We start from the raw sequence: 18,549 nt of genomic DNA on the forward strand, positions 1-18,549 counted from the left end.
GGATGTGTTGGAGCGTGCATGAGGACCTGGCATCAGAGTGGGAGGTTTGGGTTACAGCCTCAGATTCTGGAGATGCTCATGGCTTAGTGGAAAGAACTTCAGCTGGAGATACTTTGTGGCTGTGCTCTCTGCTGAAATCCCATAGTAGATGGCAGGAAAGCTATTTCTTCAATGCCCATTGATATTCCTGTCTGCTCTCTCCTCTTCTTTCTCTCTCCCACCAGTCACAGAGGTCCCTAATCACAAATCTGGATGCTGCTAGAGAGAAACAGGTCCCTCCAGCTGCAATTCCCATTACTGAGAAGCAGAGTAGTCCCTCATTATTTTCATCTTACACCTCTTCTGCCAAAAGAGGCACCTCTGATGCTCCCCAAAACCCACACTTTGGGCATCAGTCTGGAGCAGAGACACACTAGAAGAGCTCCTCCACTTTACTGGCCTTAATACTCATTTCTATCCCACTCTGATGGTGTTCCATACCCCACTGTCCAGTCAAGGTAGACAAAAAAATAGAAATCCGGATCTCAAAGAGATATTGCACTTCCAGCATTGTTTTTCTTTCTCAAGACCATTTCTGAATATTCCTTTGTGGTTCCATAAAATTGTTAGCATTGTTTTTTTCTCTTAAAACTGCTATTGAAAATCTTATAGTAATTGCTATGGATCTGTAGATTTATTTGTGTATTATAGACATTTTAGCAGCGCTTATGGAGAAGGCAATGGCAAGCCACTCCAGTACTCCTGCCTGGAAAATCCCATGGATGGAGGAGCCTGGTAGGCTGCAGTCCATGGGGTTGCTAGGAGTCGGTCGCGACTGAGCGACTTCACTTTCACTTTTTACTTTCATTCATTGGAGAAGGAAATGGCAACCCACTCCACTGTTCTTGCCTGGAGAATCCCAGGGAGGGGGGAGCCTGGTGGGCTGCCGTCTACGGGGTCGCACAGAGTCGGACACGACTGACGCAACTTAGCAGCAGCAGCAGCAGCACTTAAGTCTTCTAATCCATGAAAACAGGACAGCATTCCATTTGTGTCTTCTAAAAATCTTTTTGCTAATATTTATAGTTTTTAATATATAAGACTTTCACTTCCCTAGTTAAGTTCATTTCTATGTATTTTATTCTTAAATTTCATATTTAGATTGTTCTCTATCAATATATAGAGGTTAAACTGATCTTTGTATATTGATTTTGTACTCTGAAACTTTGGCCAATTCATTTATTGTGACAGATTTTTGTGAAACCTGTAGGGTTTTCTATGCATCAGATCATGTCATCAGTGAACAAAAATAATTTTGCTTTCTTATATTCTATTTGGATGCCTTTAAAAAATTAATTTATTTATTTTAATTGGAGGCTAATTACTTTACAATATTGTAGTGGTTTTTTGCCATACATTGACATGAATCAGCCATGGGTGTACATGTAACCCCCCTCCTGAACCCCCCTCCCACCTCCCTCCCCATCCCATCCCTCAGGGTCATCCCAGTGCACCAGCCCTGAGCACCCTGTCTCATGCATTGAACCTGGACTGGCGATCTATTTCACGTATGGTAATATACATGTTTCAATGCTGTTCTCTCAAATCATCCCACTCTCGCCTTCTCCACAGAGTCCAAAAGTCTGTTCTTTATCTCTGTGTCTCTTTTGCTGTCTCACATATAGGGTCATCATTACCATCTTTCTAAATTCCATTTATATGCATTAATACACTGTATTGGTGTTTTTCTTTCTGACTTACTTCACTCTGTATAATCAGCATCAGTTTCATCCACCTCACTAGAACTGATTCAGATGCATTTTTTTTTAATGGCTAAGTAATATTCCACTGTGTATATGTACTACAGCTTTCTTATCCGTTTGTCTTCTGATGGACTTCTAGGTTGCTTCCATGTCCTGGCTATTGTAAACAGTGCTGCGATGACCATTGGGGTACACGTGTATCTTTCAATTCTGGTTTCCTTGGTGTATATGCCTGGCAGTGGGATTGCTGGGCTGTCACCCTGTTTATTTAACTTATATGCAGAGTACATCATGAGAAACACTGGACTGGAAGAAACACAAGCTGGAATCAAGATTTCTGGGAGAAATATCAATAACCTCAGATATGCAGATGACACCACCCTATGGCAGAAAGTGAAGAGGAACTCAAAAGCCTCTTGATGAAAGTGAAAGTAAAGAGTTAAAAGTTGGCTTAAAGCTCAACATTCAGAAAATGAAGATCATGGCATCCGGTCCCACCACTTCATGGGATATAGATGGGGAAACAGTGGAAACAGTGTCAGACTTTATTTTTCTGGGCTCCAAAATCACTACAGATGGTGACTGCAGCCATGAAATTAAAAGACGCTTACTCCTTGGAAAGAAAGTTACTACTAACCTAGATAGCATATTCAAAAGCAGAGACACTGCTTTGCCAACAAAGGTCTGTCTAGTCAAGGCTATGGTTTTTCCAGTGGTCATGTATGGATGTGAGAGTTGGACTGTGAAGAAGGCTGAGCGCCAAAGAATTGATGCTTTTGCACTGTGGTGTTGGAGAAGACTCTTGAGAGTCCCTTGGACTGCAAGGAGATCCAACCAGTCCATTCTGAAGGAGATCAGCCCTGGGATTTCTTTGGAAGGAATGATGCTAAAGCTGAAACTCCAGTACTTTGGCCACCTCATGCGAAGAGTTGACTCATTGGAAAAGACTCTGATGCTGGGAGGGGTTGGGGGCAAGAGGAGAAGGGGATGACAGAGGATGAGATGGCTGGATGGCATCAACGACTCGATGGACGTGAATCTGAGTGAACTCCGGTAGTTGGTGATAGACAGGGAGGCCTGGCGTGCTGCGATTCACGGGGTTGCAAAGAGTCGGACACGACTGAGTGACTGATCTGATCTTGCATGAAATGTTCTCTTGGTTTCTCTAATTTTCTTGACGACATCTCTAGTCTTTCCCAGTCCTTTGCTTTCCTCTATTTCTTTGCATTGATCACTGAGGAAGGCTTTCTTATCTCTCCTTGCTACATCACTTCACAGCAAATAGATGGGGAAACAGTGGAAACAGTGGCTGACTTTATTTTTGGGGGGCTCCAAAATCACTTCAAATGGTGACTGCAGCCATGAAAGTAAAAGATACATACTCCTTGGAAGGAAAGTTGTGACCAACTTAGACAGCATTTTAAAAAACAGAGACATTACTATGCTAACAAAGGTCTGTCTAGTCAAGGCTATGGTTTTTCCAGTAGTCATGTATCAATATGAGAGTTGGACTGTAAAGAAAGCTAAGTGCCAATGAACTGATACTTTTGAACTGTGGTTTTGGGGAAGAGTCTTGAGAGCTTCCCTGGTGGCTCAGATGGTAAAGTGTCTGCCTGCAATGCAAGAGACCCAGGTTCGAAGAAGGCTGAGAGCCAAAGAATTGAAAAAGAGTCAACTTGTGGTGAAGCCATGAATATGATAGGCTAGCATCATATATTTTTTTTATATAATTGTTTTGTGTTCTCTTGGCTGTTTAATTTTAGTTTCAATTTCCATTACCCTTACAATAAAGGAAACCTATTCTTGCAAAACTACATCTTTATCAAAAGCCATCATGTAATTAGGAAGAATAGTGTTTATCAAAAGCCATCACGTGATTACAAAGAATACTTTGAGAACCATTATAGAATGGAGTCAATCCAATGCAATGTATTGTTAAAATCTGTTGTAAGTACTGAAACCTGGATGACAACATTGCATTGTCTGTTAATGTACTGAACACTCACTTCTTTTTTCTCCTTTTGACCATCATAATGAACAGGATGGCTTCTTCTCTTGCTTCAGCTTTGTGTATAAGATCAACCGATCTTATACGTAAGTGACCACAGACCTCCAGACACCCTGAAAACCTTTACCAAATGCAACCTTAATTTGCATTTTGAAAGAACTATTTTCAAGATAGATTTTTATAGTTTATTTCAACTTTAAGCATATTCTAGAGTCTCCAAATGTGGACTATTGCCTTACTAGTCCCTTAGAGATCATATACAGTAGAGATGCAAGAAAATCTTCCACAGCTGGGGAGGGAGAGGGTGGAAAAAATTGAGATAGTAGCATTGAAATATTAACATATCCACTACCAGGGTAAAATAGATAGCTAGTGGGAAGCAGATGTATAGCACAGGGAGCTCAAGCCAGTGTTCTGTGATGATCTAGAGGGATGAGATGGGGGGTGGGTTGGGAAGGAGGCTCAAGAGGGAGGGGATATATGTATACACATAGCTGATTCACATTGTTGTGTGGCAGAAACCAGCACAATATTGTAAAGCAACTACCTTCCAATTAAAAATTTTTTTAAAAGAACAGTAGTGAGAACACTTATGGAATCGGGTAAGAAAAATGGGACTAGAGGGGTGAAGAGATGCTATGCTTCTAAATTCTTCATGTGCTTGCATTTTTCCTTTTTTCTTTTTTTCTATTTCAGAGGCACTAACTCTGGGTACCAAAAATTTTTTTTCCTGGCTGCTGAAACAAGACACTAATATTTTCAAAGAACCGTGGGAGTTTAAAAGAAAGCCAATGACTACAATAACTAAAAGATGGCTTAGGTCATTAGGCTTGGTTAAATTCATTATTTTAATTCAAAGTTTTTCCCCATAAAATAAAAATGTTCTTTCTGGCCACCTATTTTCATGTTTTTTCTTATTTCACTCAGGCCCTTTCCAATTCCCCTTAGGCAGTAAGCAAATGATGTTCCCAGAAACGTTTGATATGAAATATACACTTTCAGTTTCTTCATGTAATAAACAGTCATGCTTCTGTAGTTTTATTTTTTATCAAACTACAAATAAAGAAAATGGAAAATGAAACTATTCCAAAAGTGGAAGTCATTTCTTACCGCCTGTGTGGTGAGTTGTGGTTGTTGGCTACGGCAACCTCTGTAATAAATAGACGCTCTGAAGCTACTCTAGCCAGAGGAGGGACAGAGTTGACTGCAAGAATGGCAGGTGACATGTCATCTCCTGTGGAAAATTCATGGACCATCTTTAAGGAATACCACATTGATGAAGACGTAGGCTTTGCTCTTCCATATCCACTGGTAAGAGAGGACACTGGAATATGGGCAAAATTATTTTCTTGTCTTGACTTACCTGGACAAGTTAGCTTCTACTGAATAAATGTGGTTCAGTAATTTCTACTGAACAAATAGATATAGAGGTACCAAAATTGGAGGCAGAGTTTGAATAAAGGGATCTCAGTTAACGTTCTTAAAATTTTCTTCCTAGAAACTTAGCCTTAGAGGCACTTCTTACTCATCTTATACAGGTACAGAGTGATGAGATAAGGTAACTACAGAGGTATTTTAGTTTAAGACAATCACATTTCAGGGGGTATTTTGAAAAAAATTTTTAAAAAGTAATAAATGACCCATGAGTCAAAGGAACCCCCTTTCTCAGCTGATAAACCTTAGATTGCACAAAGCATGTGTTCCTGCTTTGATGTTGTTGAGGTGGGGAATCAAGCAACTTTGTGTTGTATTAGTATTGTTGGGTATTTACTAAGCCTAAGTTTCAGGCTTAGAGAGAGTTAGACCTGCTAGATCTGCATGCTTTTTTTCACAGGTTTTGCTACAAAGGGCAAGGCATTAGAATAAAAGTGTGTCTTAAGACTACAGGTTCCTAAGTTATCTTCCCAAGAATGCCATGCAAAGCATCTTATCTTTAATATCTTAATCATCACACACTTTTATCTCATTTTTAGCAATTTACAAATATTAACTTACTCCATCTTTACAACCATCCTGAAAGGTATGTATGTTATTAATCTTATTTTCCTGATGAGAAAGTAAGCCATGCAGAATTTAAGTAATTAGCCAAACTCACACAGCTAGTAATAACAGGGATAGGAAGTGAGTCTAATCAGTCTGGTTCCAGAATCCATGGTCTGAAAACCATTATCTATTATGCTACACTGCCTAACTCAAGAGAAGGAGAGAACACAAGACATTATTTTGGTTTTTGGTTATTGTTTGTTTTCCTACTCTTGCTTTTAATGAAATTCATGAGATTCCAGGAGAGGATTTCTAGGAGCCAGTAACATGTTGTGACAATGCTGTATACCAGGATGTATCTGTACTTGTGACTGGAACAAATAGATATAGAGGTACCAAAATTGGAGGCAGAGTTTGAATAAAGGGATCTCAGTTAACTTTCTTAAAATTTTCTTCCTAGAAACTTAGCCTTAGAGGCACTTCTTACTCATCTTACACAGGTACAGAGAGTGATGAGATAAGGTAACTATAGAGGTATTTTAGTTTAAGACAATCACATTTCAGGGGGTATTTTGAAAAAAAATTTTTAAAAAGTAATAAATGACCCATGAGTCAAAGGAACCCCCTTTCTCAGCTGATAAACCTTAGATTGCACAAAGCATGTGTTCCTGCTTTGATGTTGTTGAGGTGGGGAATCAAGCAACTCTAGAGACAACCTTTAAGTGTGACAAATACATATTTTAGTCAGAATCTAACTATACTTAGAAATCACATCTAGTAAATACCTTGGTTAATATAGGGAAATCTAAAGCAAATTCTTTGTCCCAATCTAATTTTCCTCTTCACGTGATTAAGTTAATTGAAGAAAATGAAGCGGATGTTTTAATTGTATTGCTAAAAGCAACTGGCTTACTTTATATTTTCAAATCAATAATATTCAGACTTACTCTCTCTTCACAAAAGTGCACAACTGCCAAGACTGGATGTTTTGAGGAAATATGTATCAATGGTACAAAAAAAAAAAAACTTTTTCAGAAACTACAAAGTGTCATGTCAAATTTATTCTTTATTTCCCTATAAAGTTGGTTCTCTTATAAAAGAAAATAATCGCAATAATTATGTGAATGAGTAAGTGAAAATTGTTCAGTTGTGTCTGACTCTTTTCTACCCCATGGACTGTAGCCCGCCAGGCTCCTCTGTCCATGGAATTCTACAAGCAAGAATACTGGAGTGGGTTGCCATTCCCTTCTCCAGGCAATCTTCCCTACCCAGGCGTTGAACCTGGGTCTCCTACATTGCAGGCAGATTCTTTATCATCTGAGCCACCAAGGAAGCCACAAATAATTATGTAGACCTCTAAAACAGTAGTTTTGTGGTTAGGGAGAAAAAATTCAGAGCAAATACAGGAAAAGTGATTATCTAGTGAATATACTGCCTGGATCTTTCATTCCTAAAAATTTTCCCTGACTAAGTAAGTCTAGCCAATTCTCTGCAGCCCCTGAACAGGTTTGAAGTTTTTATTACATTTGTCTTCATATTTTATAGCTTCCTTATAAAATTAACTTGGTTTTGAAGCTTAAAGCCTCACTAACCTTGGTTTCAGGTAAACTCAATTTATGCTCTCTCCCCTTAATTCAGTTTCGATGCCCCCAAAGGCACATCTGGAAGGAGCTTAATGAAGAAGGCCTGGGGAGTTTTCAGGACTCTGAATCTCATTTCAGGCTGTGACCTAGTATTTTTGTTTCTATATTTTCCCTTGAGACAGAATTAGAAACAACACCCAGGGAGGCACTTATTAAAAACAAAACCCAGTTGAGTAAAATTTAAAACGTCATTGGCTTCCTTCGGTGATTCATGAAATGGGCATCATCCCAACTAGCAGGAAGAAAAGTACTCCGAGGAGCTGTACAAACATGAAAGACTTTTATAGGCAGAAGAGAACGGAAACAAGGACGCATCATCCCCGCAGAGTGAATTGGTTGTATCGAGGTCACATTTCTTTAGAGAAAAGCAGGGTTCTATGAGCAAATCAGTTCATTACTGCTGGCCAGGGGATTCCAGATTGACTGGTTTAGGATTCCACTCTGGGAGAGGCAGAAATTGTAATTAAGTATTGTCTCCATTTAGTGACATGGGACTTAAGGTACTCCATTCTGGGTTATTGGGTCTTTTCTTTTTAAACATTTTATTTTGTACTGGAGTATAGCCAATTAACATTGTTATAATAGATTCAGTCAGTCAGCTCCGTTGCTCAGTCTTTGTGATCCCATGGATGGCAGCACGCCAGGCTTCCCTGTCCATCACCAACTCCTGGAGCTTGCTCAAACTCATGTCCATCATGTCCATAATACCATCTAACCATCTCATCCTCTGTCATCCGCTTCTCCTGCATTCAATTTTTCTCAGCATCGGGGTCATTCTTCAGCATCAGATGGCCAAATTATTGGAGTTTCAGCTTCAGCATCAGTCCTTCCAATGAATATTCAAGACTGATTTCCTTTAGTTTCAGGCAGACAGCAAAGGGATTTAGCCATACATACATATTTATCCATTCTCCCGCAAACTCCTCTCCCATCCAGGCTGCCACATAACACTGAGCAGTCTTATTTATAACACTCTTTTATTTGGATTTCATTTTTATGTACTTGACCAAAAATTTGCCTGTTGTACCAAAGGAAACAATCAACATGTATACATATATATATACATATATGCATGCACATATATACAACATATATACAGCATCTCTTGCATATCTAGTACTGTGGTAAGAAATACAGAATTAAAAATATGATAAAACCCTTGCCTTCAGATAGTGAGATGTAAAAAGATAAAACATCTTTTACAAGTTAGAAATCCTTATGTTTGAATTACAATGAACTATGTGCACAAAACAAGCCATAAATCTGCCTGAGCCTTGCTTGTCTTATTTATGACATGGAGATAACTCTGGGGGCCATTATAATAATTAAACAAGAAATAATTAAATGAAAAATTGAAGCAAAACTGCCTCATTACTGACATTTAATAAATCTCATTTTCCTTCTATTCAAAAAAAAAAAAAAAAACAACTTAACATCTAGCTGAGAAGGTAAAAATATAGCAGACAGCAATAAATTACTTAGGGCTTCCCTGGTGGCTCAGCAATAAAGAATCTGTCTGCCAATGCAGAAGACTTAGGTTTGATCCCTGGGTTGGGACGATCCCCTGGAGAAGGAAATGGCAACCCACTCCAGTATTCCTGCCGGGGAAATCCCATGGACAGGGAAACCTGGCAGACTAAGTCCATGGGGTCTTAAAGAGTTGGACACATCTAAGTGACTACACACAATAATAAATCAGTTAATGTGAAAGGGTGTAACTCATAAGATTCCTCATTGGAGGCATACCTATAGAATGGAATAGTCAGGAAGATTTCAATGAAATGTTTCAAGGGATCTTTGCAAAGGAGGCAGGTGAGAGGAAGAAGAGGAGCACAGAGAAGGTCCTGAGCTCTTCGTGTGCAGGTGACAATGCATGGCCTGGTGGCCCTAGACAGGCTAAGTGTGTGTTGGCATTGCTTGGCATCGATACAGAGGCAACATGGATCATTAGTGGAGACACCACTATTGGATAAGACCTTCCACTGGTGAATCAAAGCCCTGTTTCTTCTTTTTAAGGAGGACCTACCTCATCCTTATGATGCCTGGATCTCTATTGCTAGAAATCTGCCTGAACTGATCAAGAACAACCAACTACGTGTGGAAGTTGAGAAGGTTTGGAAAAAATATTACACGTTTTCTATTTCAGCTTCGTAAAAGCATTAACTTGGTTTTGTGGCACTCACATCACACATTTTGAGTTGAGTCCATCTCTCCATTTATTCTCAGTTAGCAACGCTCAACATTGATGGCCTCCGAGGCCACAGGGCACAGCGCCTGGCACACTTGGTTCTGGGATACATCACGATGGCGTATGTGTGGGGTCAAGGCGATGGAGACATCCGAAAGGTCTGGAGATTTTCATGTATTCTTTTATGTTAACACAACAGACTGACATCCAGTTGACATTTAATGTAAACGAACTCTAAGAGTATTGTCAAGGCATTTGTGAAGCTTGAGGATCTTGTGCAGAGGAGTTGCCTAACAAATATTTGGGGGAATGGATGGATGCTTGAGCGAATGGTTGCAAATGATTCACAGGCCATTAGAAAGTCAGTAATACAGCCCTGATTTCCTCTGGCCCTTTAGGTGGGCTTTGTTCTCTCTATGCCCAGATTATGTCCACATCATCACAAATCTCAAATGTAAGGGTTTAATAAGTACTGGGCTTAAGTTATGAAATGAGGAAGAGGCAATGACATTGGTTTGGTTTCACAGGGCCCTTATGTAGAACAGTTAATCTTTTGACACCCAGAAAGCAGAAGCGAAGGCGAGACATTTCAAAGGTTAATACTAAAAGTCGTGTTTTCATTAGATCTTGCCAAGCAATATCGCTGTTCCTTACTGCAAACTGTCTGAGAAGCTGGGACTGCCTCCTATTCTACTTTATGCAGATTGTGTCTTGGCAAACTGGAAGAAAAAGGATCCCAATGGGTATGTAAACAGTGATTATAACAGGAATTAAAGGTGTTCACAGTATTTTAATCAAAAGGGAAATGGTCATTTGTTTAATCTTTGGCAGCATGGCTTTCTTCTCTGTTGTTAAGATGTAAAAGATACGTGCATGTGAGAGAGAGAGGTGTGTTGTCAACATACAATGAAATGTACATATCTTAAGTGTTCAGTTTGATCAGTTTGACTGGCTTCTTTCGAGATTCAACATTTCAATTTTAACTATTGAGTGGAATCAAAACATCTTTGGCGGTAGAGGTGGCAACATCTGGGCTTTCAAGAGTCTGCTTAGAATCCCGGCCCTTCCTAAGCACTGAGTAACGGATCTGCTACAATGAAGGGTCAGAGGCTCTAGGTGTGTATCCGAAGAGGCGTGTTCTAGATGTGGGAGTACCGCCAAATGAAATGATTTGATCTTGAAAATTTCTTATTAGTAACAAGGTTTCCAATTGGTTTTGACAATTCACGTGTGTTCCTTGCATATTTAATTGTTTCGTTCACTTATTAAGTCCTAAATTAAATGTTTGTGACACCTACTTGACAAATATTGAAAAAACACACCTTTACATTTTTATGTATTTTTTTTACCTTTGCTAGATCAGTAGTATTAGAGGAAATAACTCAAAACCATTTAATTTTTACATTGGTTTCCTTTCCACCTTCCAATTGATCCACGGCTGCTCTCCTAAGGCCCATGACTTATGAGTAAGTACTCCATCTTTTTCATTCGAAGAATTACTGTTACTCAAAGTAAATAAGGATGTATCACTAGCCTCCAAGTGCATTCTTTTACAAGACCAATTGATTTTAGGCAAAAAATACAAAAATCTTACTTGTATATGCAGATGATACCTGACTTAAGGATGGTTTCAACTTAGGATTTTTTGACCTTAGGATGGTGCAAAAGTGATATACGTTCACTAGAAACTCAGTTTGAATTTTGAATTTTGGTCTTTCCCTAAGTAGATGTGCAGTACATACTCTCCTGTGATCCTGGGCAGGGCAGTGCAGCTCCCAGGCAGTCCCACTGTCAAGAGGGTGAACAACTGATACACTTACAACCATCATGCACCCAGACAACCATTCTGGTTTTCACTTTCAGTATTCAATAAATCACAAGAGATATTCCACACTTTACTATAAACTAGACTTTGTGTTAGATGATTTTGCCCAAATCTAGGCTAATGCAAATGTTCTAAGCACATTTACGGTAGACTAGGCTAAACTCTGGGGCACCCAGGCTGGCAAGTGGTAAAGAATCCAATCTGCCTGCCAATGCAGGGGACACAGGAGAAGTGGGTTCGAGTCGTGGGTCGGGAAGATCCTCTGGAGGAGGAAATGGCAATCCACTCCAGTATTCTTGTCTGGAAAGCCCCATGGACAGAGGAGCCTGGTGGGCTACAGTCCTTGGGATCACAATGACTGTGACCCCAAGGTCACAGTGAGTGAGACAGACACAACTTAGCAGGACCACAAGGCTAATATTTGATAGGCTAATATCTGATATTTGGTAGGTTAGGTATATTGAGTGAATTTTCAACTTACCTTCAACTGAAGATGGATTTATTGAGATATAACACCATTGTAAGTTTAAGAAGATCTGTAGATAAATATAATTAACATACATACATATATACAAAACGCACATACATCTGTGTATCCATGACCCTATGGCCTCAGTGGCCAGAAGTAATAAAACTATTCTTTTTGACCCAATTCTTACTATTTTTGGCCCAGGTACTTAACAGAGGCTAAGAGCTAGGGAAGCTAAAGTAAATACAGGAATAAGCTTACCCTCATGAACCTGGGTTAATTTGGAGGAAAGAAGATACATGAAAATTATGTAAATTGCTATATGATCACGAGAAGAATTAAGGAATTCAAGGACTATGAGTTCAAGTGAAACAAAAGGCACAGGAAAGAATCCTACAGCAAGGAATTTAAGCTGGACTTGGAAGAGTGACTAGGCATAGGTTAGAAGAAGGAAAACCTGGGGCTTCCCTGGTGGTCCAGTGGTTAAGCTTCTGTACTTCCAGTGCGTGGCATGTTCCCTGTCCCTGGTTGGGGAACTAAGATCCCATGTGTCATCTGGCCAGAAAAAGTAAAGGGAGAAGAAGGAAAAGCTGAGCATGTTCACAGTGGAGGAAACAGCAAGAATGAGGGCTTTGAAATGACAAAAATCTCGGTGCATTTTCAGAATTGAAGGAAGGCTAGTGTCACTGATACATCATAAATAAGGAAGGTAACAGTAGAGGAAGGGGATGAAGAAATAAACTATAGAAATATTACATAGGACTTTGGGCTCTGATAAGGGGTTAAAACAGTATCTTTAAAAGGGAAGCTATGGAAGGTTTTTAAATGGGAGAATGATATCGCCAGCCCCATTTGAGGCTGAAACTGATGAAATATCTTATTCAATGAGCCCCAGGAAGTTAGGTGCAAAAATGGTTTGAGACCATACATTTAACTGCCATGAAACTCAGAGGTGTACTGATGCTGAGACCATATTTGCATCAACACAAAACTTCAGTGCAAAAGAAAATAAGGTGTAATAAATTATTTGAATTTCCCAATCAATTCCTTTGTAAGGCAGGATATATCACTGAGAAACTGAGTCAGGCTCACAGATAAAGTTATGGATATTATGTTTCTTTTATTTGAAAATCTACTTTTGAAAAAAAAAAAAGAAAATCTACTTTTGTAAATCATATCTCACAGATATCTCTATAAACCTTGAGCTTATAAATTTGTGAAAAATTGATGGGATAATAGAAAAAGAAATGCTCTTGAAGTTTCTCGTTTCAAGTTCTAGAATGGAATTTCAAGTTCCAGCTTAAAGTACTGTTAATTTTATGACCTTAAACAACAGACCTAACATTAATATTCCTAACTACATAATGGATATAGTAAACCTGCCATACTTATCTCACAAGATTATTTTGAAAATGGAGGGTAAATAAAAGTCTTGAAAATGAATAAGAATCCAACAAATAGATCAATATTGTTACTAAATTTTTTTTCTTCTTTTTAGCTTTTCTTTCTTTTATTTTTACTAAATTCTTGACTTCCTGGATTAATTTTCTTAGGAACATGGACATTCTGTTCTCATTTCCTGGTGGGGACTGCGGCAAAGGCTTCTTTCTGGTTTCTCTGTTGGTGGAAATAGCAGCTGCCTCTGCAATCAAAGTATGTCAGACCAGAAAAATGCGCATTTTGATTCACTTAAGCAGAACAAGTACTTAACAGCAGAACTCTATTATGCATAAACTAACTTGATCCTGACTGAATAGAGGATTTTAATGATTGAATTGGAGATAAGGGATAGCCTGGTACAAATAAATACTTTATTTTTTTTGTCTCTTCTAAAATATAAAATGTAAGAGCCATATAATTAGAATCAAATTTGAAGCCCTAATAAGAGAGAAATATTTTTAACACAACTTGCCATTGGAAATTTGTCTCACAGTGACAAAAAGCTAATGATTTTTTGCCTTAGAGATAGAAATACATAAAACTATATAAACTTATCTCTAAGTGATAAAATAATAAAGACAAACCCAAGTTTAATTAAACATATGGAAATTAGTCAAACAATCCAAGGGTATCCAATCCAAGAAAGAAACGGAAATACCAAATTTAATTTCGGCATTAAGATTTAGAAGAACTTGATTCTATGCCAATATTTATTTATGAAATCTGAAGTGTTTGTCTTCTTTTTTTTTTAAAGGTGATCCCCAGTATATTTGATGCAGTACAACGTAAAGACTCAGATACTTTGCAGAAAGCGCTGCTTGAAATATCTTCCAGCCTGCACAAAGCCCTGGAAGCGTTTTCCCAAATTCATGGCAAGTATCGTGTGCCTTGCAAATGCTAGACCATGCTCAGATGTTTCTGGTTATCTAGATGTAGACTTGCAGAGAAATGGAAGCAGAACCAACTCTCATATAGTGGATGTGTTTGTGCTTTCTTTTATCTCAAGGAATTATTATATGTACTTTCCATATAATGGTGGGTTTTATTATGTTCAGAGAATCTAAATTTTGAGAGAGAAGATAAATGACCCAAGATGATATAAGTAGTGAATAGGGAAGACAGAATTCCATTAAAATTAATGGAAAAACTTGCCAAAGGTGCAGGATATGTTAAGTTCTGAAAAACTTAGTCTGCTTGATAAGAACTCTCTGTGAATTTTGCTTTTATGGAAATTAACTAGAAAGCCATCTAAAACAGCCATGGGGCTCGAAAGTTATCATAAAATTAATAGCTAAAAACAATAACAAAAAGAGTACATAAACAAGGATTTGCAAAAGGAAATGTCCCCTACTGGATGTGCCTAAAAAATATGTGACTGTGTATCACTGGGCTTTGGCAAGAAGATTGGCCTTCAAACCAAAGACATTAGCAGGCTTTGGGGAGGGACACCCAGAGATGTGGTCCCTAGGGCTCCTGGAAGTTTTATTTTTATTTTTTGTGTTTAGGTTTGGGGTTTCTTTATGTAAGTAATTTATCAGTTATACCCCAGAAGAAACATGTTGCTGTTGTTTAGTCTCTAAATCGTGTCCGACTCTTTTACGATCCCTTGGACTATAGCCCACCAGGCTTCTCTGTCCATGGGATTCTCCAGGCAAGAACACCAGGGTGAGTTGCCATTCCCTTTTCCAGGGAATCTTCTTGACCCAGGGATCCAACCCGAATCTCCTTCACTGGCAGGCGGATTCTTTGCCGCTGAGCCACAAGGGAAGCCCAGTAAACATATGAAGCATCCTTAAGTAAATGTTGGCAGTTTAATTGGTCTCCTGAGGATGAGCGGTCAATGGGCCCGGGCTCTTTGTCACAAGATGTGTGTTGCTCCCCTAGTAGACCCCATTCAGTGTACAGGTGAGGATAGAGGACAGGTGAGTGAAGCTTGACCTCAGGGAATTTTTCTGCACAGACTGACATAGCACCTTTCTTGTGTCCTATACTGAAATCCAGGATCAGTTGTTTATAACACCTTGATTTTTCCCAATATATCTGATGCTACTTAATTAGCTGTATCTCATCTTTTTTGTTTTGTTTTTTTAGAATATGTGGACCCAAACCTATTTTTCAATGTTCTTCGAATATACTTGTCTGGGTATGTAGCCTTATGCTTGGTTCTGTTTTCACTTAGACAATTAACAAAAAGAAGACAACAAATTTCCACTGATGGTCCCCACTATCAATCCAGTTTAAGAAACAATTTATATCCTAAACTACATGTTGCAAGAAACAGTAAGCTATTCTCTTGGTTACTACTTAGGCAGGCACACACTGGAGTATGGACAAGAAAGCTAGTCGTTTTAAAGAGAGTGAAATAACCTTTGGTAGTGAAAGGTAAGATTTGGCTTATAGAATCCTTATGCTGAATTTGCTCAGAACCATATTAATTATTATTCTCTTGCTTGAACATGAGTAGAAGGGGGAGTATGGGAGAAGTATCATGAAGCCTAGCTCATTTCACCTTCCAGTCATCCTCTGTTGCAAGATTTGACATACAAAAAATTGGCAATTGATAAAATACTGATTATTCTTCCCTTCCTAATTTAGTTGGAAAGGCAACCCCTTGCTGTCAGAGGGTCTGCTGTATGAAGGCGTCTGGGACACCCCAAAGAAGTTTGCCGGAGGCAGCGCAGCCCAAAGCAGCATCTTTCAGTGCTTTGATGTTCTCCTGGGCATTCAGCACAGTATTTGTGGAGGTGAGCGACAAATGGCAAATGACCAGCATCGCTTAGGTTAATAGTATAGTTTCTAAAAAGTACCTTCCCATCAGCATCTTATCTGAGCTTATCAGACACTTTTATAAGAATCAGTAGAGACTTTACTACAATCATCTTATTACACCATGAAGAAGCAGAAACTGAAAGAGGCTCATAAACAGACTCCCTGGTAACCAACTAAAAAGCAGGGAAGCCAGAACTCAGACCAAGTTCAACACCATCTTGATTTTGATATTTGAACATGTTTATGAGGTCTGATTGAGTGGTGAAGCCAATATCGCATGTCCTGAACATGCAAGGTCAGATTTAGGAGAATCTGCGAATTCTGAGAATCGGAGAATCTGCGAAAGAGAAAGTCTGCGAATGAGATAAGACCACAAGCGGAAGCTGGAGAGTGGAGAGGCTTGGCATTTTTCTAGTTCCCCAACCTACCGCCCAGGGAGCCCAGGGCCAACACGTGCACCAAAGTTTAAAGATGAGCCACGTTCATTATATTCCTTCTAGGGGATTAAGGGAGCAGAGGAAGAGGCTCCAGGTAGAACTTCTTTCTGCTTTTCTTTCTTTCCTAAACTTCTATTTTCCTAAATTTCTAAGGGGAAAGCTTTGGGTTGCATGACAGTAAGTTTTTTTTTTTATTTTATTTTTTTATTTTCTGAGCTCATTCTCTTATTTTAAAATGATCCCTTTAATTCTCTTGGACTCAGCATCACAGTCTATCAAGTATAGTACATCTACCTGTCCTTAGAAGGATCAAATACACTAGGAACATGAGAAAGGAAGCAAAACAAAAATATAATGAATGAGTTTAGCTCATGTGGTTTTTAGAATTAAGTGTATTTTGCAGTAATTATCATTACTAGTAGCAAGATTAGTAGGATGCTGACTTGATGATTATATATTCATGGCCACCCACTCTGGCCCACTTGGCCCTCCCTCCCTGCACAGGAGACTGCCTCAGACTCCTTACTAACTCATCTTTGTCTTCAGTCCCTTCAGACTCTGCTGCTGAATTTCTCCAGGAGATGAGAACATACATGCCACCAGCTCACCAGAGCTTTCTCCTCTCATTAAAGTCAAAGCCCTCGGTCCGTGAGTTTGTTCTTTCAGAAGGCAATGCTACCCTGCAGGAAATTTACAATAAGTGTGTGCAAGCTATGGTCTCCTTGAGAAACTACCATTTGCAAATAGTAGCTAAGTACATCGTGATTCCTGCAAGGCAGCAACCCCAGGTGGAAGGAAACTTGGAAGAAGAAAATAGAGGAACTGGAGGCACCAATGTCATGGACTTTCTGAAGACTGTAAGAAGTAAAACTAAGAATTCCCTGTTGAAGGAAGAATAATTGTAATCCAAGAAAGTAAATCTTTGCCATATTTTGTTTATTTTGACATATGTTAATTATCACTGTCCATTATATCAGAAATAGCATTGACATTCATCAAGAGGAAAATGAAACTTATGTCTATACAAAAGCCTTCACAGGGATGTTTATTGCAGCTTTATCATAATCACCCAAACTTGGAAACATCCAAGATGTCCTTCAATGGCTGAATGGATGAACAAATCGAAGTACATCCTGACAACAGAATATTACTCAGGGCTGAAAAGAAATGAGTGCTGTGTGACAACCTAGAGGGGGGGATGGGGTGGGAGGAAGATTCGAGAGGCTGGGACATATGTATACCTATGGCTGATTCATGATGATTTATTGCAGAAACCTATACAATATTGTAAAGCAATCGTCCTCCAATTAAAAATTAAATTTAAACATTTTATAAAAAAGAAATGAGTGTGGTGTATTTCTTCCCGGTTCAGTAACAAATGTTGAAAATGAACTTATTTACAAAATACAAACAGACATAGACTTTGAAAGCAAATTCTGGTTACCAAAGTGGAAAGGTGGTGTGTGGGGGGCGGGGGTGGTGGTGGTTGTGGTGGTAAATTAAGAGTTTGGGATTAACATATACACACTGCTGCTGCTGCCACTGCTGCTAAGTCGCTTCAGTCATGTCCGACTCTGTGCGACCCCATAGACGGCAGCCCACCAGGCTCCCCCGTCCCTGGGATTCTCCAGGCAAGAACACTGGGGTGGGTTGCCATTTCCTTCTCCAATGAATGAAAGTGAAAAGTGAAAGTGAAGTCGCTCAGTCGTGTACGACTCTTCTCGACCCCATGGACTGCAGCCCACCAGGCTCCTCTGTCCATGGGATTTTCTCAGGCAAGAGTACTGAAGTTCGTTGCCATTGCCTTCTCCCATCATATACACACTACTATATATAAAATAGAAAATCAACATCAAACTATTATAGACCACAGGGAAATCTACTCAATATTCTGTAATAACCTATTTGGGAAAAGAATATGAAAAAGAATAGGTATTACGTATAAGTGAATCATTTTGCCATACTCCTGAAACTAACACAACATTGTAAATCAACCATACCCCAATACAAAATTTAAAATATTTTCAAAAAGAAAAAAAAATAAA

General features: G+C 39.0%; 1 protein-coding gene across 1 annotated transcript; it reads left to right on the top strand.

Annotated features, from left to right (window-relative positions):
* Nucleotides 1-4,935: 4,935 nt before the first annotated feature.
* IDO1 (indoleamine 2,3-dioxygenase 1) lies at nucleotides 4,936-17,847 on the top strand. Its single transcript, XM_086380395.1, has 10 exons — nucleotides 4,936-5,061; nucleotides 9,393-9,488; nucleotides 9,603-9,722; nucleotides 10,189-10,307; nucleotides 11,016-11,030; nucleotides 13,412-13,511; nucleotides 14,053-14,170; nucleotides 15,390-15,441; nucleotides 15,894-16,042; nucleotides 17,051-17,847. The coding sequence occupies exons 1-10, from the start codon at nucleotides 4,963-4,965 to the stop codon at nucleotides 17,401-17,403; spliced, it is 1,221 nt and encodes a 406-aa protein (XP_086236521.1). The 5' UTR covers nucleotides 4,936-4,962; the 3' UTR covers nucleotides 17,404-17,847.
* Nucleotides 17,848-18,549: the final 702 nt, after the last annotated feature.

Source organism: Bos grunniens, chromosome 27 (genome assembly GCF_055505025.1).
Source record: "Bos grunniens cultivar Pamir isolate PY7600 chromosome 27, Bosgru_T2T1.0, whole genome shotgun sequence".
Classification (NCBI taxonomy): Eukaryota; Metazoa; Chordata; class Mammalia; order Artiodactyla; family Bovidae; genus Bos; species Bos grunniens.